Here is a 22,410-nt window from a genome sequence, read left to right on the forward strand (position 1 = left end):
TTACCGCTCTAGGAAGAATTCAGGTCCAGTCTCTTGTGTTGGCTGTAGTGTCCCAATTTGGAGAAAGGAGTGGATCTGGAAGTTTTGAATTGGGTGGTAGTGACCACAGATGCCAGCCTCAGCAGCTGGAGAGCGGTATGTCAGGGATATACAGCCCAAGGGCAGTGGTCACTGGTGGAGGCGTCCTGTCAGTCAACCATCTAGAAGCAAGAGCAGTCCACAGGACGTTGCTGTTCTTTCTTCCTTGGATTCAGGGATGTGCAGTGCATTTGTTCTTAGACAATGCGACAACAGTGGCCTATATCAATCGACAGGGCAGAATGATCTTCTTGGTGTTTGGGTACTTGCCAGGTTCTTGTGACCTGGTTTGGCCTCTGTTGGAAACAGGATGCTGGGCTTGATGGACCCTTGGTCTGATCCAGCATGGCAATTTCTTATGTTCTTATGAAGAGTCATTTGGTGGCTCAGGAAGTTCAAGAACTCTTTGCCTGGGCAGAACTTGCACTAGCAGCTTCCCACGTGGCAGGTGTGGACAATGTGCATGTGGACTATCATCAGATAATAGCTGGAACCGGGCAAATGGGAGCTGTTAGCGGAGTGCCCTCATTCGGTGCAGGTGGGGAAAGCCTCAGTTCGATCTCATGGCAATGCGAAAGGAATGCCAAAGCGAACAGGTTTTTCAGCTGCTGGAGGGAGTTCGGCTCTGTAAGGATCAATGCTCTGGTTCAGCCATGGCTAGTGAGACTTCTGCTATATGTTTTCCCACATCCGAGAAGTAATCTTGGAGGTGCCGGAGTGGCCATGCCAACCATGGTTTGCGGATCTATTTCAGCTGGCGTTAGATGGGCCCTTTCCGGTTAGGCCACCTGAGGGGAGTGCTGTGTCAGGGACCCATCTTTTTGGAACAGGCGGATCACTTCTGTCTAGCGGCCTGGTTTTTGAGAGGCAATATTTCCGCTTGAAAGGGTATTTAGAGCCTGTGATTACTACTCTACATCAGGCTAGAAGATCCTCTACTTCTTTTGCATATATCAGAGTTTGGAGAGTGTTTGAATCCTGGTGTGAGGTCCATGATGCTGATCCCTTGCAGGCGAACATTGCCCAGATCTTGACCTTTCTGCAAGATTGTTTGTCAAAGGGTTTAGCCTATAATTCTCTCCGAGTCCAGGTTGCAGCCTTGGGTTGTTTCAGAGGGAGATTACAGGTATGACCTCTAGCATCTCATCCATACATAGTATGTTTTCTTAAAGGAGCGAAACATTTGCGTCCTCCAGTCTGTAGACTTTGTCCATCTTAGAATCTTAATTTGGTTCTTTGAGTATTGTGTGTGCCTCACTTTGAACCTTTAAGAAGGGCTTCTTTGAAGGACCTTACCCTGAAGACGGTGTTTCTGGTGGTGATTTGTTCAGCGGGACAGATTTTGGAGCTTCAAGCCTTATCATGCAGAGACCCTTTTTTTGTGGATTTCCGATGATGGAATTTCATTGCATGCAGTGCCTTCCTTTTTGTCCACATTTGTTTGTCTTTTAATCTTAGCCAGACGGTGGAATTACGGGGCTTTCCGCACCTGACGTCTGATTCTCCCCATGCAAGGGAGCTTCACCTTTTAGATGTGCGTCGGGTTCTTTTGCAATATCTCAAGTTGACAAATGGATTTCGGAGGTTGGACCACCTCTTGTTTTATTCAGTGGACCTAAGAAAGGTTGCAGAGTGATTAAGAGCATGATTGCATGGTGGTTAAAGGAGGCAATTGTGTCAGCCTATATTTGTAAAGGTCAGTCGATTCCTGAGGGATTAGGAACACATTTAACTAGGGCTCAGGCAGCCTCCTGGGTGGAGTGACAATTGGTTTCTCTGCAAGAGATTTGTCAAGCAACAACTTGGTCCTCTTTGCACACTTTTACTAAACATTACTGTTTGGATGTGAGGGCCCTGGAAGAGGCCTCCTTTGCTGAACGTGTACTGCGTGCAAGTCTTTTGGGATCCTGTCCAATGTAGAGGAGCTTGGGTACATCCCATTCGTCTGGACTGATTTAGAGTATGAACAGGAAATGAAAATTGGTTCTTACCTGCAATTTTTCATTCCTGGAATATCCCAGATCAGTCCAGTCTCCCATCCCCTTATTATAATTGACTATTTCGAAAGACTTTTCCAGCTCCTGGATGCTTCTGGTGATGCAGAATTTGGAACAAGATTGTACATAGTTCTCAGTATTTTGGGATTGGAAGTTTCTTTATTACCCCAACTTGAGGGTTCAGTTTTGTTGGAGCATTCCAACTTATTCCTTAGCTCGTTCTAGGGGGAGAAATCCTTGGGGTTTGGGAAGTAGCCATCCTGGCTTGGGTACAGGTCAATACTGAGGGGACTGCAGGTGGCACTCTCGGTTATGTAGGAGTGTCTCAGAGTCTTTGGTTCTCTGCTCCATTTGCTGGTAGGGATGCAAAACCCACTTGTCTGGACTGATCTGTGGTATTCCAGGAACGAAAATTAGCAGGTAAGAACCAGTTTTCCTTTTTTAAGTTGCAGCTCTTTCTGAATATCTGACTATTTCTCATGATTTATAGGGAAATAAAGATTAATAAAAACTATAAGGAGCTGCCTTTTGATTGGACCAACTTAACACGTTTCTTGATTAGCTTTGGGCATTAACACTTCCTTAATGAGCAGAAGATGACGTTACAGTGGGAGTGGAAGGGGAAGAATGCTTCATGTATTAGTGATAAGAAGGTGACCGAGAGGCAGAAGGATTACTCCTGGCAATTTTACTTATTACTAGTTGCTGGGAGGACAGGCTTGATGGTACAAGTTGGTTTTACTTTCAAAAATCCCATCCAAACTTTACCCAGTGACCTGATTTCTGATAGGACTTTGTCTATGGCAATCTCCTGTATGATCAAGGGCTATTGCGAGATTATTTTCTGTCAGCACCCAGCCTATGTAGGTGGCTAACACAGGGAGAGCATGAGAGCGTGGTCTGCATTCACCCGGCAGCCAGCACTCAGAGCCCCTGACACTTTACTTGAAATCCAGCCTTGTCTCTTCTGAGCCATAGGCCGGGCTGGACACTATGGGAAGAGCAGTGTTTCATAACCAGCATTGCTGACTAAGTCTGTCTTCTCCCAGGCAAATCCCAACAGCGAGGAGATCTGGTTGGCTGCCGTGAAGCTGGAGTCTGAGAACAATGAGTATGAGCGAGCTAGGAGACTGCTAGCAAAGGCTCGGAGCAGCGCGTCTACTGCCAGGGTGAGGAAGGGAAGAAAGAGGTGGGAGGCCTGCAGTGAGGCTGCTGCGTCTACTCATGTTCCCAGTTTCAGGTGGGGGGAGAGGGTGAAGTGACGCTGACCTTTTGCTGCCCGCACAGTGGGGGGAATGGAGGGGATTGAGATCACACTGCATTGGGGAGAGGTGACTTTGCTGCCCTCTTGCTGTCCTCGCAGTGCTTGGGAAGAGGGAGTTGTGATCACGCTGCCCCCTTGGTGTCCTTGCAAGGGAGATGGGGTGAGATCACGCTGTCCTCTTATTGTCCTGCCTCCTTGCTGTCCTTGTGGCATTGGTGGGAGTAGGAATGTGTGTGCATGATATCACATCACTTCCTTGCTGTCCTTGTGGCATTGGTGGGGGTGGGAGTGGGAATGTGTGTGTGTGTGTGCATGATATCACATCACTTCCTTGCTGTCCTGGGTGTGAGGTCACGTTCCCTACTTTGCTGCTCCAGCAGTGCAGGGTTGAGGTTATGCTGCCCCCTCGGTGTCCTTGCAGGTCTTCATGAAGTCGGTGAAGTTGGAGTGGGTTCTGGGAAACATCAAAGCCGCCCAGGACCTCTGTGAAGAGGCCTTGAAGCATTATGAGGATTTCCCTAAGCTCTGGATGATGAAGGGACAGATTCAGGAGCAGGAGGAGCTGCCAGAGATGGCTCGTGAAGCATATAACCAGGGGGTAGGGTTGCAACTTTCCATTTCTCTTCTGTGTGTAGTTGGTCTCTGCTCTGTTGTGGAAGGATAAAGTTGCGCTCTTTTGCTGATCAAACTCTTTGAGTCTCTTGTATGGTGTCTCACTAGCTAAAGAAGTGTCCCCAGTCCACCCCACTGTGGCTGCTGCTGTCCAGACTGGAGGAGAAGGTCGGACAACTGACTCGTGCCAGAGCCATCCTGGAGAAGTCTCGCCTGAAGAACCCAAGGAACCCGGAGCTTTGGTAATTTCTTCAGAGCTTGCTGCTGTACAGCAGAATAGTTGCACACGTTGACGTAGCTATCCCTTTCCGCACATGCAAAGGCTGGCACTGTCACCACTGTAGTCCCAGTCATTGTTGCACGCAGTCATGTTTGAGTTGTGCTTGGAGGCCCCATCACTGTGGAATGCGGCCACCCTTAAGGTGTTCGCCTCAGAGCCCCTCATAGCTATGAAATATTATTTATATATAAATTTTACATTGTCATTGAGATGATCACCACAACGTGGCCCTCCCTCGAGGTATTCTCTCTGATTTTCCTATCATTGCAAGACGTGACCCGTCCTCCAGGTCTTCCCATTGTAGCCTCTTTTGTTCTTGGACTCATCCTGCCCTTGGTGTTCTTCTTGAAGCCCTGCCCTTGTAGGGTTCCCCTCAGAGCCCGCCATGGCTAGGAGACACAGGTTGCACTTAGTGTTCATCTCAGTGTTTCTCTCCCCCCATTGCTATGCGACTTGGCCTGCCCTCAAAGCGTTCCCTTCCGAGTCCACCTTCACTGTGAGACATGGCCTGCCCTTCGGTGTTCCCTCAGTGTCCCCCATCGCAGTGGGACTTGGCTCAACCTTGAGGTATTCCCCTCAGAACTCCCTCACCTCCATCACTTTGAAGCATGGCCTGCCCATGAAATATTCTCCTCATAATGGGATATGGCTACCTTAAAGGTATTCTGGTCATCGACGTATTTTGGCAGGTCGCAGTATAAAGCCATCTCCCCTCCCTCCTTCAGGTTAGAGTCTGTGCGGCTGGAGTACAGAGCAGGACTGAAGAACATTGCCAATACACTGATGGCCAAAGCCTTGCAGGAGTGTCCCAGTTCAGGTAAGCAGGAGCTGAATGCCAGGCTGTGACATAAAGAAAGGTATCTCACTGGCATTGGGAGTTACCATGGCATGTTGCTTTCTTCATTACACTACCACATAAAATAAGGGGCATGGCAGAACAAGTGGTATTGTCTAGCTCTCCATGGGCTATGCTTCCGCTTCCAACTCAGTGCAAAGCAGGGCAAGATTTCCTGTGTGGCCATGAGAGGTTAAAGCTGTGACACAGGCAAGAGTGCTTGAGCAGATCCAGCCCCTCCTGTTTGTCCCATACATGAAGAGATCTCTTGCTGTTGTGTTGTTTCCTGCATGGTCATTGAAATGCTCAGACAGTCCTGTCCAGCAGTGATTAGTTCCCTGACCGTACCCGGACCAGTCCAGACCGTGGGTTATGCCTCCCTTCCAGCAGGTGGAGACAGAGAAAAACTTGAAAGGCAACCTCAGGTGTGCCTCCTGCATCCCTTCAGTATTTCTCTGTCTCCAGCAGATGGAGTTGGTGCAAACCCTGCTTCTGGGGTGTAGGCTATCCCTTGAAATAAGTAAGAGTGAGCTAGCTATAAGATCTGAATCAAGCAAGTTTAAAAAAAAAAAAAGAAGAGGTTCTTGTACTGAAGGGAGTGTTTCCCAATCCTCCCAGGGGGTTGTTAGATCCTGCAGGGTCATCCCCTCTGGTGGCAGGTTATTGGAGTTGAGGTTGGCAACCCCGCGGGGCTCCAGCCAGGTAAGGAGCTAGGGAAGAGATTACTGGTGCTCCGGTCCCTCTCTTACCCTGTGTGATCCTCAGCGTTTGGGGGAAAAAAAAAAATCTAAATTTAAAAAAAATTTTCTTTTTTGGTCAGCTGCACTCCAGGACCCCAACCTGTCCGAATCGCCGCATTTTTGATTAATTTTGCTGCGTTTTCGCTGCATTTTGGGCTGTTTTTCCCGCAACCATCTTTTTGTGTGTAATGTGGAGAATCGACCGCTTGGTTTTCCCGGGCCAGTAGTTGCTCCCGCTGCCTTCCTGGAGGGGAAGGCAGCTCTTTTTCTGGGTCTGCAGCATTAGATAAGCCCCGAGGGGCTCAAAAATTATCTACTCCACGGGAGCCTCGGGGCTGATCCTTTTCCCCTCAGTGCAGGGTCGGCAGCCATCGTAAACATCTTTGCTGAAGCTCAGGCAAGGGCTATGGGGGCGGGGAGCTTCCCCCAGCGCTGTCACCGGTCCCTGCCACTCCTGATGATACTTTTGATCAGGACCAGGATTTTTTGTAGGAGGACCCTGATATCTCAGGGGGAGATAATGTTGATTCTAATTCTCTTTCTTTTTTTTTTTTTTATTTTGCAAATTTCCATTGATACATTTATTTAGTATAATGTTTAAAGGAAAACAGGATATACATAATTATTAAATTTTACATTCAGTTAGTTATCCTGAAAAATATAAGAACCAAAAGAAAAGTGTAATCAAAATATAACTTCTCTTTACAAATTTAGGGTTACCAAAGTATTCCTGTGTACAAAACAATTGTGGGAGATCCAAAGAATTCAAAGGAGCACTTATTACCATAAAGATATACACCATATATAGTGAGGTTAGCAGAAACAAAACATTAAACCAACTGTTGGGAAGTTGTGATTGCTTGCGCAGTTCCTTGACTACGTCGGGTTTCCAGGAATTTCTCCAGTTGCTCTGGATCAAAATAAGAATATTTTACACCATCTACGCGCATAGCGCACTTACAAGGGAATCTAATCATGATCTGTATCCCTAATGTTCTGGCTTGATTTGCCAAAGCCAAAAACCTTTTCCGTCTTATCTGGGTTTCCTTAGAGACATCCGGATAAATCCATAATCTTTGACCCAGATAAAGAGAGGTGCGATTTTGCAAATACAATTTTAACAGGCCATCCCTCTCAGAGGATGACTTAAATTTTACTAGTAAAGTACCTCTTCTTTCAATCTGGGATGTATAAGAAGACTCAATTAAGTCAGTTACATTCAATAATTCTCCTTCCACTGGTTGATTTTCCATTTCTCCAATATTTTTCCAGGAAACAAAATAAGCTGATGTTATCTTAGGCAATGCTTCTGTAGATAATTGTAACACATCTTGGAAATAGTTCTTCAATTGTTCTCTTGGAGAAACTGACCTGCACTTGGGAAAATTTATAACTCTAAGGTTGTTATATCTCTGTAAGTTTTCCAGGTTTTCCACCTTCTTACTCAGAAGTGTTTCTCCTTTTATTATTGCAACTTGCACTTGTTTAATTTGATTAATCTCCTTATCCAGTGTCTCTATGGTCTCCGTGTGTTGAGATATCACGGGGTTAACATTATAAAACGCTGTTTGTAGTTCTTTTATAGATGATGTTAAATTTAACACATTATTTTGTAGAGCAGATATTGCTTGCCAAAGTACCTCCATTGTAACAACCTTTGGTTTCTCAAACTTAGTATAAGGTAATATGTTTACCGTCTGCACTGGAGTCATTTCCTGGAGATCCAGAGTCTTTCGGGGCTGTGTTTTCTTCCCACCCGAAGCGGCCATTTCTTCACCGCTGCGGTTTCGAGCGTCCTCAATTTCGCCCTCCATCAAAGGCGAGGAAGTTAACAGTCCTCGCGCAGTCTTCGCCGCCGAAATCTCTTCCACTGACCTCTCCCCGATCGGGCTTATCGCAGACGACGCCATCCGTTGCTGAGACCAGCCTGAGCCAGTGGCTTCATCGGCGCTTGGTGGTTGAGGCGCAGTTGGGGCCCCGGGACTGAGCGTGACTTCTCCCATGAGCGTTGGCGCTTGCTCCTCACCTAACGCTCTCGCGGGACTCTCCGGGGTTAAGCATTCTGCTTGTGGATAGAAACCCTCTATCGTTGTTTGAATAAAAGAGGGTCGCGATGGGGTCGGGGCATCCTCTCTGACCCTTCCTTTACGTTTCGTATGGGGCATCGCTCTCTGCTAAGCCCCAAAAACGACGGCAAGTAATTTTACAATGCAAACAGATCAGGAGCTCCTTTTTCCACTCCTCTCACATCGACGCCATCTTGGATCTCCCCGAGCGGCCTAATTCTCTTTCTTTAGATTTTGTCCTCATGCATAAAGCCTTTTTGGCTTCCAGGTCTCCGCAAGGTGGTGCTTTGCGAGTGAGACCTGTGCAGGGACTGTCCCCCAAGGTAGCCAAGTGCACGGACGTGCCTGCATCTCTACGGGTCGTGAAGTTAAAAGGCGCTTTGGCTTCAGGGGGAACAGCTGCTCTGGAGGTTCTGGGCAGTGCGGTTGCAGTTGCGGGGTCCTCTATTCCAGTCGCGGGTTCAGCGGCTCTCAAGGATCTTCAGGATCGCAAGCTGGAAGTCCTGCTTAAGCGCATCTTTGAAGTGTCGGCCCTGGGTATCCGGGCGGCTGATGTAGAAGTTATATGCTGCGGGCGAGCCTGCACTGGGTCCAGCAATTACTGACGTCTAGGTGTCTTCCTCTGGGAGAGTCGAGAGCAGGCGGAACGATTGGAGGCTGTGGTGGCATATGGAGTGGATGCACTGTATGACCTGCTCCGCACATGGTGGTTGTGGCAGCGTCCCTCTGGAGGCAAGGCCTTCTCATTCATCCCTACCTGGACAATTGGCTCATCAGGGCGAAGTCTAGGGAGTGCTGTGTGGAGGCCATCCACAAGGTGACCACTCTCTTGGAATCACTCGGATGGGTAATCAATCAGGCCAAGAGCAACTTTATCCCGTCTCACACTTTGGAATTTCTGGGAGCTCGGTTCGACACTGTGGCGGGAAAGTTTTTCTCCCGACAGACCAGATGAACAAACTGATGGGGCAAGTTCGTCACTTGTTGGCTCTTCTACTGCCCAAGGCCTGGGACTACCTTCAAGTTCTTGGCTCGATGGCATCTACTCTGGAGGTGGTTCCCTGGGCTTTTGGTCATATGAGACCGTTACAATGAGCATTGCTTTCCTGGTGGGATCCCAAGTCAGAGAATTTCCAATTCCCTCTGCCACTCACCAGTCACGCCAGGTCCAGTCTTGTGTGGTGGCTTTGCTCACACAACCTATCTCGAGGGGTGGATCTGGAGGACCCGAACTGGATAGTGGTGACCACAGATGCCAGTCTCTCCGGCTGGGGAGCTGTTTGCCAGTATCTTTCAGTATAGGGCAGCTGGACCCCGGAGGAGTCCGGTTGGTCGATCAATCGCCTGGAGACCAGAGTGGTTCGCTTGGCCTTGCAACACTTTCTTCCCCGATTATGCCATCAAGCGGTTCGCGTCCTCTCCAACAATGCAACAACAGTGGCCTATATCAACCGTCAAGGAGGCACCAGAAACCAAGCCATAGCCGACGAGGCGGAGCTGCTTGTGGTTTGGGCGGAACGAAATCTTGCGATGCTAGCGGCATCTCACATCGCCAGGAAGAACAACATACAAGCAGAGTTTCTAAGTCTGAGGCACATAGATCCTGGAGAGTGGGAACTTTCGGACTGAGCAATGGATCTCATTTCTCGCAGGTGGGGGACTCCCCACATGGACTTGATGGCAATGCGTTGATGCCAAGGCTCCTCGTTTCTTCAGCAGCAGAGAGGGTCGATGCACTAGTACTTCCCTGGCCAACGTCTGTTCTCCTTTGTGTTTCCTCCTTGGCCTCTGGTGGGCAAGGTCCTTCACAGGATAGAGGTCCACCCAGGGACCGTAATCCTAGTAGCTCTCGAATGGCCCCGACGTCCATGGTTCACAAATTTAATTAATCTGGCTGTGGACAGGCCTCTACGACTCAGACATCTTCCACATCTTCTTCGCCTAGGTCCTATATATTTCGACCAGGCCGATCGCTTTTGTCTAGTGGCCTGGCTTTTGAAAGGAGGAGATTGAGGAAGAAAGGGTACTCTGAGGAAGTTATCACTACACTGCTGCAAGCCAGAAAAATGTCTACCTCTCTCTCATATATTAGGGTGTAGAGAGTTTTTGAGACATGGTGTCAGGAGTGAGAGATTCTTCCCCGACATGCTACTATTGCTCAGATGTTAAGCTTTTTGCAAAATGGTTTAGCCCAAGGGCTTGTCTTTTAACTCCCGGGTACAGTAGCGGCCCTAGGCACTCTGGTTGGCAGCTCGGTGGCGTCAATTCCAGATGTGGTGTGTTTCCTCAGAGGAATAAGACATTTGAAGCCCCCTGTCCGTCCAGTATGCCCTTCTTGGAGTCTTAATTTGATACTGTGCGTATCGAACGAGTAGATGTGAATCGGTTATTTACACTTTCGAATAATAGAAGGACTAGGGGGCATTCCATGACGTTAGCAAGTAGCACATTTAAGATTAATCAGAGAAAATTCTTTTTCACTCAATGCACAATAAAGCTGTGGAATTTGTTGCCAGAGGATGTGGTTAGTGCAGTTAGTGTAGCTGGGTTCAAAAAAGGTTTGGATAAGTTCTTGGAGGAGAAGTCCATTAACGGCTATTAATCAATTTTACTTAGGGAATAGCCACTGCTATTAATTGCATCAGTAGCATGGGATCTTCTTAGTGTTTGGGTAATTGCCAAGTTCTTGTGGCCTGGTTTGGCCTCTTTTGGAAACAGGATGCTGGGCTTGATGGACCCTTGGTCTGACCCAGCATGGCAATTTCTTATGTTCTTATGTGATCCGCCGTTTGAGCCCATTAAAACGACGACATTGATCTCACGCTGAAAACGGTCTTTTTGGTGGCTATATGCTCAGCTCGTTGAGTGTCTGAATTACAGGCTTTCTCTTGTAGGGAACCTTTTTTGCTGATTTCTGAGTCGGGGGATTCTCTTTGAGCTGTTCCGTCTTTTTTGCCGAAGGTGGTCACGTCCTTCCATTTAAGTCAGTCAGTTGAGCTGCCAGCTTTTCCTAATTTATCGAAAGAGGTTCCACAAGCACGAGAGCTTCGTCGGCTAGATGTGCGACGTTCATTATTACGCTACTTGGAAGTCACAAATTCTTTCAGACTCTCAGATCATTTGTTTGCCCTTTGGAGCGGTCCCAGGAGAGGTCACAAGGCTTCTAAAACGATGATTGCTCACTGGTTGAGAGAAGCAATTTCGTCTGCATACATTTGTAAAGGACGACCTGTTCCTGAGGGCTTGAAGGCCCATTCTATTCGCTCTCAAACAGCATCTTGGGCCGAGTGCCAATTGGTGTCGCCTCAAGAGACTTGCAGAGTGGCTACTTGGAAGACGCTCCACACATATGCTCGCCACTACCGCTTGGACGTTCAGGCGCCTGGTGATTTTCTCAGTTTCCTGCTGCGCGTAGGATTCGTGAGGTCCCACCCGGTTTAGGGAAACTTTGGTACATCCCATGGTCTGGACTGATCCTGGTACGTACAGGGAAAAGAAAATTGGTTCTTACCTGATAATTTTCGTTCATGTAGTATCACGGATCAGTCCAGATACCCGCCCAAAGATTAGGAGTGGGTAGCAGGGAGATCTGTAAAGTCCGTGCGCACGTGTTCCGGTTCTGTTATTGCAGCATACTAAGAAAGAAAGTTACATGTTTATATGTTCGTTATTACAGTTCTTTGCTTGATTCATTGCTAGTCTTATTCTGCTTTGATAATCTATATACTGAAGGGATGCAGGAGGCTCACCAGGTTAAGTGAGGGTATCATTCAAGTTTTTCTCTGTCTCCACCTGCTGGAAGGGAGGCATAACCCATGGTCTGGACTGATCTGTGGTACTAGAGGAACGAAAATTATCAGGTAAGAACCAGTTTTCTTTTGGACATGGACTTACTGATGGCAGCCTTTCATTGGATCAGAACAGCAAGCAATGCACATCACGGCCTCCCAATGTTTTACTGCCCTTGTGAAGTATTGATGCCACGTCTAGTGGTACATGAAAGTTGTAGGAGGGCATATTAACCCCATCATGCCAGGAATCTGTATGTCGAGTAACTCAGCACCTCCACTGAAGATCATGGAGGAAACTCTGAGATGTGATCTTGTCACAGGAGATGGATGTGCCATGTCTCCATACAGAAAGCCATAATGTAATCCACTAAAGACTGAGATGATTTCACTGAACAAGGCAAAGGGAAAAACATTAGATGGCAGGAAGATGATAGCAAAATTCTTGTGTGTGAACTGAATGGGAAAATTTCTTCTCTTTTTTGTGTGTGTTGAATGCTGTGCAGAAATCTTTCCCTAGCTCTCCACATCGGAAAGAATCAGATTCTTGGTGACAGAAGTGTTAAGCAAATGTGATGGGAGCTGGGAGCAAGGCTTGATGGAAGAGTCTTTTTTAGCAAAACAGCAATGTATGTGTGCTGGAGAAGGATGAGAGTGTACAGGTGAAGGATAGATTTTATGGGCCTGACCTCAGAGCCTAGAGATGTTAATTTACCACATATTATTTATTATTTATTTATGCACTTCTTATATACCGTGAGTCAGAACACATGATTCTATCTTTACGGTTTGCAATATAACTAAAAAACAAGTAGGAAACAGAAAATACAATAAAATAGATAAAACAATAAGAATAATTAATTAAAATTAAATATAGTAAGCTAAAAAATAAAATCTAAAATAAGATTAAAATAGTTAAGAAATAAATAGATAAGAAATAGCATGTGGATTCCCGCTTTCAGTGGTATTTTAAGTCTCAGATCCATAGGCTTGTTGAAAGCACCATGTTTTCAAGTCTTTCTTAAATCGTTTTAAATCATCCTGCATTCGCAAATCTGGTGGCAAACCATTCCAGTGTTTCGGTCCTGTGACCGAAATTGCCCTTTCTCTAACCTCACTCAGGTGCGCTGATTTTATATTTGGTATTGATAATAATCCTTTATTGGAAGATCTGAGATCCCGTTGAGGCACATGCAGCTTGATGGTAGAGTTCAGCCATTTATTTTTGTCTTCATGTATAATCTTATGAATCATACACAATGCTTTATGTTTAATTCTGTACTCTAATGGCAACCAGTGTAATGATTTCAATACTGGAGTAATATGATCCCTTTTCTTCGTGTTTAACAGCCTTGCTGCGACATTCTGTATTACCTGAAGAGGCCTCAGAGTAGATTTAGGGAGTCCCAGCATGGTTGAATTACAATAGTCCAGTCCTGTAAACACTAGTGTTTGTAAAACATACCTAAAATTGTTTAATTAAAGCAAAAGTTTAAGACGTTTCAATAGCCTCAATTTATTAAAACCTTCTGACTTTTGTAGATACGTGTGCCCTAAAATTTAATTCATAATCAATGATTAATCCTAAGTTCTTGGTTATATCTGTTAAATTAAAACTGGTTTGATCATCAAGTGTTATCTTTTTTTCCAGGTTAAAATTTTTTCTATCTAAAACCATAAAAACGGATTTGTCCATATTTAGTACTAATTTCATCTGTGCAAGGAGTTGACTTATAATTTTAAAATACATATTAATCATTCTAAAAGTAGACCAAGTGGAATCAACTGCTTGCTATCAGTATGAACTTGTCAAATGGGGATTTTATAGTCTAGGCTGTGTCTTTATCTGCAGCCTGGGAGACAGTAGATGGGAAAGCCAGTTGTAAGCTTTCTTTCTCTCTCCTTTTTCGAGGGTGAGGGGCGGGCACAGCTCAGCACCTTTCTTGCCTCTGCTAGCGGGCTGCTTGTTTGCACTTGTGCCCCTGTCTTCTGGTGATGGATGCTCTCCATGCATCAAGTTGCACATAAGTGGGCGAGTGGAGCTGTCTGAGCCTGGAGCCTGCTCCCTTAGGAGGGAAGGCTTCAGGGCTGAGTAGTGTAAGTTCACAGATGGTGCCTTTTTGCTCTTGTTCTGTGTCCTCCCACTCATTAGCCCCTATTAAGGTTTAAAGGGGGTTCTGAACTCACTTTTTCTCTATAAATGGTTGTGATCCTAGCATTGTTTTTCTGTAAGAAGAAATGGTTTCAAAAGGCCAGATTCCAGAATCTGTTCCAGCACAATTACTGTGATTAAAAGACCAAGAAGATAGAAGAAAGGAAATATTTTTTGGGAATATTTATGCTTGAGATGAGTTTGGAATAGGGTTTCTAAACGAGCAAGTAGCCAGAATTTCAAGTCAAGCTGACAGCCTCAGAGTGGAAAGGGCATGTTTATAGAAGGCCCTTTCTTCTGCCAGTGATTTTCTATACTGCAAAACATCACAATCCTTGCTCCTAGATAAATTGTTAATCGATTTCATTTCTCTTTTTGTTTTAGGAATATTGTGGTCAGAAGCAATTTTTCTGGAGGCGCGGCCGCAGCGTAAGACGAAGAGTGTGGATGCGCTGAAGAAATGCGAGCATGACCCTCACGTGCTCTTAGCTGTGGCCAAGTGAGTGGACACCATACAGCCCAGGGGCATCCCAGGGAGCTCAGTTCCCTTTTATAAGTGCATATCACTGCGGCCCCTTTAAGAGTTAAAGCAGAAGATAAACATGCAGCAGTTGTTCCCTGTACTTACCAGGATCAGTCCAGACTGCTGGGGTTATGCCTCCCCTCCAGCAGATGGAGTCAGAGAAAAGCTGAAAAGCACCCCCCAGATATCCCGGGGTGCCACCTGCGATCCCTCTGTATTTTCTCTGACTCCAGCAGATTGAGAGGCATAACCTGCAGTCCTGATCTTTGCAAATTTCTACTTTGATTATACAGGTTTGAGGGATCCTGACTGGATCAAATAGTTTGTTTAGACTGTGTGTAAAAAAAAAAACAACAAAAAACAACGGATGTCAGGATGGGGGGCTGGTTGTCAGTCTCAAGCAGTGCAGGGGCGATGGTCCTCTCGACAGGCCACTTGGTTCATCAATCGCCTGGAGACCAGGGCGGTCCGTCTAGCCTTACGTCAACTCCTCCCGATGGTGCACCGTCGGGCGGTGCGAATTCTATCAGACAATGCGACCACTGTGGTATATATAAACAGACAAGGAGGCACAAAAAGTCGTCCGGTGGCGGCCGAAGCGTCTTTGTTGATGGCCTGGGCGGAACGCCATCTGTCCCACATCGCGGCCACCCATATTGCAGGCGTGGGCAACGTTCAGGCGGATTGTCTCAGTCGCAGCACGAGGTTCGAGCTGCATATGACATCTTCAACACTGCTTCTAGAGTGTCTACAGCGGGAATAAGTGCCAGGAGATGGGCATGGCTGAAGTCTTCAGATCTCCGGCCCAAAGTTCAGAAGAGGTTGGCGGACCTCCCCTATACAGGTGATAATTTATTCGGGGACAAGATACAGGAGACAGTCGCACAACTCAAGGACCACCACAAGACATTGCGCCAGCTCTCTGCTGTACCCTCCGATTTTCCCTCTACTTCCAAATGGCCGTTCAGAAGAGAGGCCAAGAGGACGACTTATAAAGCTCATAGGTATTATCCTCCTCCATCTCGTGCTCGCCCAACCAGATCATACCAGAAAGGTCAGGCCCGCCAATCCAGACCTCAGAAAACCCAGCCAGATCCACAGCCTGGCCCTGCTTCTGGGTTTTGACTCCCAGCTAGAGAGCAAGTGTCAACTTCCGCCTCTACCATCTCTGCCAGTGGGCGGCCGCTTGTGCCGTTTCACCAACACATGGCGCACAATCACCACAGACCAATGGGTCCTCTCTGTAGTGGTTCAAGTTTACCATCTCAACTTCCTTTCAGTACCATCGGACTTCCCGCCTCATCAGGGGTGGGGATTAACTGACCACTCACCACTTCTGGAGGAGGAACTAACAACCCTCCTTCAATCCAATGCCATAGAACCAGTATCCACCTTACAGTGGGGAAAAGGGTTCTATTCTCGATATTTCCTAATACCAAAAAAAATCAGGAGGCATTCGACCAATCTTGGATCTTAGTGCCTTAAACAAACATATGCAAAAGGAAAAGTTCAGAATGGTAACCTTGGGCTCCCTACTCCCTCTTCTCCAGAAGGAAGATTGGCTTTGCTCTCTAGACCTACAAGACATTTACATGCATATAACGATTACCCCATCCCACCAAAAATACCTCCGTTTCCTAGTCGGATACCGTCACTAGTTGCAGCGTACTTAAGACGGCAAAGCATCCACGTCTACCCCTACTTGGACGATTGGTTGCTAAGGGCTCCGTCCGAAAAGGCAGTTTTAAACTCCCTTCATCTAATCCTACAGTTGCTACTGTCATTGGGATTTCTCGTAAACTATCTGAAATCCAACCTGACTCCTTCACAGATCCTTCCCTTCATTGGTGTGGATTTAAACACCAGTCAGGCAAAAGCTTTCCTCCCAAAGGATCGGGCACACATGCTCGCTACCCTTGCGAAACTAATGCAGACTCGTCGATCCACATCGGCTCATCATTTCCTAACTTTGTTGGATCACATGACATCCTCAGTTCATGTTACCCCAATGGCTCGTCTGGCCATGCGAGTAATACAATGGACCCTAAAGTCCCAGTGGTCTCAGGCCCCCACCATCCAATTTCCAACATTGTCCATGTCACCAGGCAGCTTCGCCTCTCGCTAGCTTGGTGGATTCAGGAGTCCAATCTTCTCAGAGGCCTACCCTTTCAGCCTCCAGAACCTCAAATAACACTGACTACAGATGCTTCCAACCTAGGTTGGGGAGCACATGTCAACAACCTGCAAACTCAGGGAACCTGGTCTACAGCAGAATCGCAACATCAATTACATTTTCTGGAGCTCAGAGCGATAAGGTATGCCCTCATGGCCTTCCAGGATTGCCTATCCCACAAGACAATCCTAGTCCAAACAGACAACCAGGTTGAGATGTGGTACATCAACAAACAGGGTGGAACGGGCTCGTACCTTCTGTGTCAGGAAGTAGCACAGATATGGGCCTGGGCACCCTCTCACTCCATGTTCCTGAGAGCAGCTTACCTGGCAGGCGTGGACAATGTGATTAAGGACAAATTGAGTCGGACCTTTCATCCTCTCGAATGGTCCCTGAATTCCGAGGTAGCAGAGAAGATCTTCCAGCGGTGGGGCTATCTACACACGGATCTCTTTGTGTCACTTCACAACCGCAAAGTGGAAAACTTCTGCTCCCTACATTGCAGTTCCAGGACACCCCCAAGGGATGCTTTCGCCATCTCATGGACAAAGGGTCTCCTGTATGCTTACCCTCCACTTCCACTCATCAGCAACTCGTCTTAGCTTGGGTACATAGTAATACTGAAGGACTGCATGTGGTATGCCAGGTCATATACCAGTGGCTGTGAAAATTTCTCTCTCTCCATCTGCTGGAGGGGAAGCAAAACCCAGGAGTCTGGACTGATCTGTGTTACTACAGGAATGAAAATTAGCAGGTAAGAACCAGTTTTCCTTTTCGCAGCCTTTTCTTCCAAGAAAGCATTGGGGTAACTTGCACGGAGTGGGGGTTACTACCCTAGCAGCCTTTACTTCCAAGAAGACATTGGGGTAATCTGCACGGAGTGGCGGATACGTCTTTTGCAGCCTTTGCATCCTAGAAAGCATTGGGGTAAGCTGCACAGTGTAGTGGTTACAACCCTAGCAGTCTTTGCATCCTAGAAGGCTCTGGGGTAACCTGCCAGAGTGGCGTTATGTCTCTAGCAGCAGTGGTATGGCTGCATCAGGCTTCCATGAAGGGACTGTGCTTAAAATTCAAACTAAAATCGGCATTTTATTTATTTTTATTTTATTTAGATAGATTTATATTCCCCTTTTCGCACTTTTTTCAGCGCTTCAGATTGTGGGGATGTTGGATGTTTTGGCATTGCTATCGGCCATACTCCGGCTGCTGGTGGCAAGTGGATGACCCATACCCTCTGTCGTCTTGTTTTACAAGTTCAGTTCTAGATACTCCTGAAGCAAAGAGAGCGCTGAGCAGCCCTGTCCAACATCTCCAGCAGCAGTGACGGATTTAGAAGGCTTCCATGGGATTGATTTAGGTGGGAAACATTGGTGGGACTTAGTTTTTTAGACATATGCCGACAAGCTGCGCTGGCCCAGTTTCAGGACACGCTCAGTAACGGCTCAGGGCAAAGCAGCCATAATCTCTGCATAAGGACCAGCAACTGGGTAAATATTGCCACTCGGAAAATCCTTTTGTTTGAACCAAATGAGCTCCTACCAGGCAACACTTCAATCCGCCTCTGCCTCAGATCACGCCAGCTCACATTTTACTGCAGAGCAGGGCTGACAGAAGTAATTTATATCTATCTGGAGGTTTAGAAATATAAGCCATTAAAACCCATAAGAAGCTGTAGAGAATTAAATCAGAATTAAATTGATTAAAAAAACTCAGATTGACACAGAGCAGAGAGGGATGTCAAAGCCACAGCATGAAGTGATTATAACCCAAGTGGCTTTCGCAGGGTGATCAGTACAGCAGCCGTGGCCTGCAGTATCAAAGCACCAACCACAAAGAGCTCAAACCTCAAGCAGGATTTGTGTCCTGGTGATATGACAGCTGTGTTGCTGCTGTGATGTCCCAAGAGCTTTTAGAGAAACTGGAGCCTCGCGGAAGAGCCTGATCTCCATCACACAAATAGCTGCGTTCCTACCTGTCTTTGTATTCGTTTCTCCATTTCATTCACCTGCAGATGGAAACCATGGAACTGTGTGCACAGATTATACCAGAGAGCCGCGGGCCTACACATCTCACCTTAAGTCCCCTTTCCATTACTGTAGGTGGGTGGGTGTGTGTGTGACCTGGACACAATTATCATGTAAGCTTTTGGGAGCAGGGACGCTGAGACCATGTGAATTATATTCTGTAGGGTGGTGGATGCCTGGAATGCTCTACCAGAGGAGGTGGTGAAGACAAAAACAGTCAAAGAATTCAAAGGGGCAAGGGATAGGCACTGTGATCCCTAAAGGCTAGAGGATGGGCATGAAAAGGGTGCACGAGGTTACTCCCCATAACCAATAAGCTTGGATGCTTTGTTGCAACTGCTGTACTGCTCTCTGCTTCAGCGTCATACAACAACCAACGGCCCTGACTTTTACAGTCTGGGAAACTGAGAAGCATGGGGTGAGCTGCACAGAGCAGCAGTTACCACCCTTAAGGCAAGGGATTACAATTCTTAACAATAAACCTTGATGCTTTTGATGCAGCTACAATATCGCTCTCTGCTTTGATGGGGGTGGAAAAGGAATTGGATTCAGACAACAAACAACAGGGGCCGTGATTTTTATGGTCTGGGGTTCTGATTCGCAGACATAAGTGAAAAAGCACAGGACTGCTTCTAAGGCCAAGTCTAGAAGCTAAGCACTGTCTGAATTATCAAGAAGCTCATCACCCAGTAAAAATGCCGCTAGCAGTAAATACTTTTCTGGGTTATCATAAGGCTTGGGGATAAGTGCAGGGCGCGGCAGTTACTAGCATAGGAAGCTCGCTGGGCAGACCGCATGCACCATTTGGTCCTTTTCTGCCCGCATTACTATGTTACTGGGTTGTAAATAATAATAATAAGTGCAGGGTGCGGCAGTTACTAGCATAGGAAGCTCGCTGGGCAGACCGCATGCACCATTTGGTCCTTTTCTGCCCGCATTACTATGTTACTGGGTTGTAAATAATAATAATAAGTGCAGGGCGCGGCAGTTACTAGCATAGGAAGCTCGCTGGGCAGACCGCATGCACCATTTGGTCCTTTTCTGCCCGCATTACTATGTTACTGGGTTGTAAATAATAATAATAAGTGCAGGGCGCGGCAGTTACTAGCATAGGAAGCTCGCTGGGCAGACCGCATGCACCATTTGGTCCTTTTCTGCCCGCATTACTATGTTACTGGGTTGTAAATAATAATAATAAGTGCAGGGCGCGGCAGTTACTAGCATAGGAAGCTCGCTGGGCAGACCGCATGCACCATTTGGTCCTTTTCTGCCCGCATTACTATGTTACTGGGTTGTAAATAATAATAATAAGTGCAGGGCGCGGCAGTTACTAGCATAGGAAGCTCGCTGGGCAGACCGCATGCACCATTTGGTCCTTTTCTGCCCGCATTACTATGTTACTGGGTTGTAAATAATAATAATAAGTGCAGGGTGCGGCAGTTTACTAGCATAGGAAGCTCGCTGGGCAGACCGCATGCACCATTTGGTCCTTTTCTGCCCGCATTACTATGTTACTGGGTTGTAAATAATAATAATAAGTGCAGGGCGCGGCAGTTACTAGCATAGGAAGCTCGCTGGGCAGACCGCATGCACCATTTGGTCCTTTTCTGCCCGCATTACTATGTTACTGGGTTGTAAATAATAATAATAAGTGCAGGGTGCGGCAGTTACTAGCATAGGAAGCTCGCTGGGCAGACCGCATGCACCATTTGGTCCTTTTCTGCCCGCATTACTATGTTACTGGGTTGTAAATAATAATAATAAGTGCAGGGTGCGGCAGTTACTACCATAGGAAGCTCGCTGGGCAGACCGCATGCACCATTTGGTCCTTTTCTGCCCGCATTACTATGTTACTGGGTTGTAAATAATAATAATAAGTGCAGGGCGCGGCAGTTACTAGCATAGGAAGCTCGCTGGGCAGACCGCATGCACCATTTGGTCCTTTTCTGCCCTCATTACTATGTTACTGGGTTGTAAATAATAATAATAAGTGCAGGGCGTGGCAGTTACTAGCATAGGAAGCTCGCTGGGCAGACCGCATGCACCATTTGGTCCTTTTCTGCCCGCATTACTATGTTACTGGGTTGTAAATAATAATAATAAGTGCAGGGCGCGGCAGTTACTAGCATAGGAAGCTCGCTGGGCAGACCGCATGCACCATTTGGTCCTTTTCTGCCCGCATTACTATGTTACTGGGTTGTAAATAATAATAATAAGTGCAGGGTGCGGCAGTTACTAGCATAGGAAGCTCGCTGGGCAGACCGCATGCACCATTTGGTCCTTTTCTGCCCGCATTACTATGTTACTGGGTTGTAAATAATAATAATAAGTGCAGGGCGCGGCAGTTACTAGCATAGGAAGCTCGCTGGGCAGACCGCATGCACCATTTGGTCCTTTTCTGCCCGCATTACTATGTTACTGGGTTGTAAATAATAATAATAAGTGCAGGGTGCGGCAGTTACTAGCATAGGAAGCTCGCTGGGCAGACCGCATGCACCATTTGGTCCTTTTCTGCCCGCATTACTATGTTACTGGGTTGTAAATAATAATAATAAGTGCAGGGTGCGGCAGTTACTAGCATAGGAAGCTCGCTGGGCAGACCGCATGCACCATTTGGTCCTTTTCTGCCCGCATTACTATGTTACTGGGTTGTAAATAATAATAATAAGTGCAGGGCGCGGCAGTTACTAGCATAGGAAGCTCGCTGGGCAGACCGCATGCACCATTTGGTCCTTTTCTGCCCGCATTACTATGTTACTGGGTTGTAAATAATAATAATAAGTGCAGGGTGCGGCAGTTACTACCATAGGAAGCTCGCTGGGCAGACCGCATGCACCATTTGGTCCTTTTCTGCCCGCATTACTATGTTACTGGGTTGTAAATAATAATAATAAGTGCAGGGCGCGGCAGTTACTAGCATAGGAAGCTCGCTGGGCAGACCGCATGCACCATTTGGTCCTTTTCTGCCCTCATTACTATGTTACTGGGTTGTAAATAATAATAATAAGTGCAGGGCGTGGCAGTTACTAGCATAGGAAGCTCGCTGGGCAGACCGCATGCACCATTTGGTCCTTTTCTGCCCGCATTACTATGTTACTGGGTTGTAAATAATAATAATAAGTGCAGGGCGCGGCAGTTACTAGCATAGGAAGCTCGCTGGGCAGACCGCATGCACCATTTGGTCCTTTTCTGCCCTCATTACTATGTTACTGGGTTGTAAATAATAATAATAAGTGCAGGGCGCGGCAGTTACTAGCATAGGAAGCTCGCTGGGCAGACCGCATGCACCATTTGGTCCTTTTCTGCCCGCATTACTATGTTACTGGGTTGTAAATAATAATAATAAGTGCAGGGCGCGGCAGTTACTAGCATAGGAAGCTCGCTGGGCAGACCGCATGCACCATTTGGTCCTTTTCTGCCCGCATTACTATGTTACTGGGTTGTAAATAATAATAATAAGTGCAGGGTGCGGCAGTTACTAGCATAGGAAGCTCGCTGGGCAGACCGCATGCACCATTTGGTCCTTTTCTGCCTGCATTACTATGTTACTGGGTTGTAAATAATAATAATAAGTGCAGGGTGCGGCAGTTACTAGCATAGGAAGCTCGCTGGGCAGACCGCATGCACCATTTGGTCCTTTTCTGCCCGCATTACTATGTTACTGGGTTGTAAATAATAATAATAAGTGCAGGGTGCGGCAGTTACTAGCATAGGAAGCTCGCTGGGCAGACCGCATGCACCATTTGGTCCTTTTCTGCCCGCATTACTATGTTACTGGGTTGTAAATAATAATAATAAGTGCAGGGCGCGGCAGTTACTAGCATAGGAAGCTCGCTGGGCAGACCGCATGCACCATTTGGTCCTTTTCTGCCCGCATT

At 46.9% G+C, this 22,410-nt stretch overlaps 1 protein-coding gene across 1 annotated transcript in view; it reads left to right on the forward strand.

Annotated features, from left to right (window-relative positions):
• Nucleotides 1-22,410, forward strand: part of PRPF6 (pre-mRNA processing factor 6) — a 127,447-nt gene that overhangs the window by 95,476 nt on the left and 9,561 nt on the right. The window contains exons 14-18 of the mRNA XM_029612461.1: nt 3,125-3,244; nt 3,761-3,937; nt 4,060-4,193; nt 4,957-5,048; nt 14,197-14,311. Of these exons, the coding sequence (XP_029468321.1) occupies nt 3,125-3,244; nt 3,761-3,937; nt 4,060-4,193; nt 4,957-5,048; nt 14,197-14,311 (638 nt within the window). The remainder of the gene's footprint in view (nt 1-3,124; nt 3,245-3,760; nt 3,938-4,059; nt 4,194-4,956; nt 5,049-14,196; nt 14,312-22,410) is intronic.

This window comes from Rhinatrema bivittatum, chromosome 8, assembly GCF_901001135.1.
Source record: "Rhinatrema bivittatum chromosome 8, aRhiBiv1.1, whole genome shotgun sequence".
In the NCBI taxonomy this organism is placed as follows: domain Eukaryota; kingdom Metazoa; phylum Chordata; class Amphibia; order Gymnophiona; family Rhinatrematidae; genus Rhinatrema; species Rhinatrema bivittatum.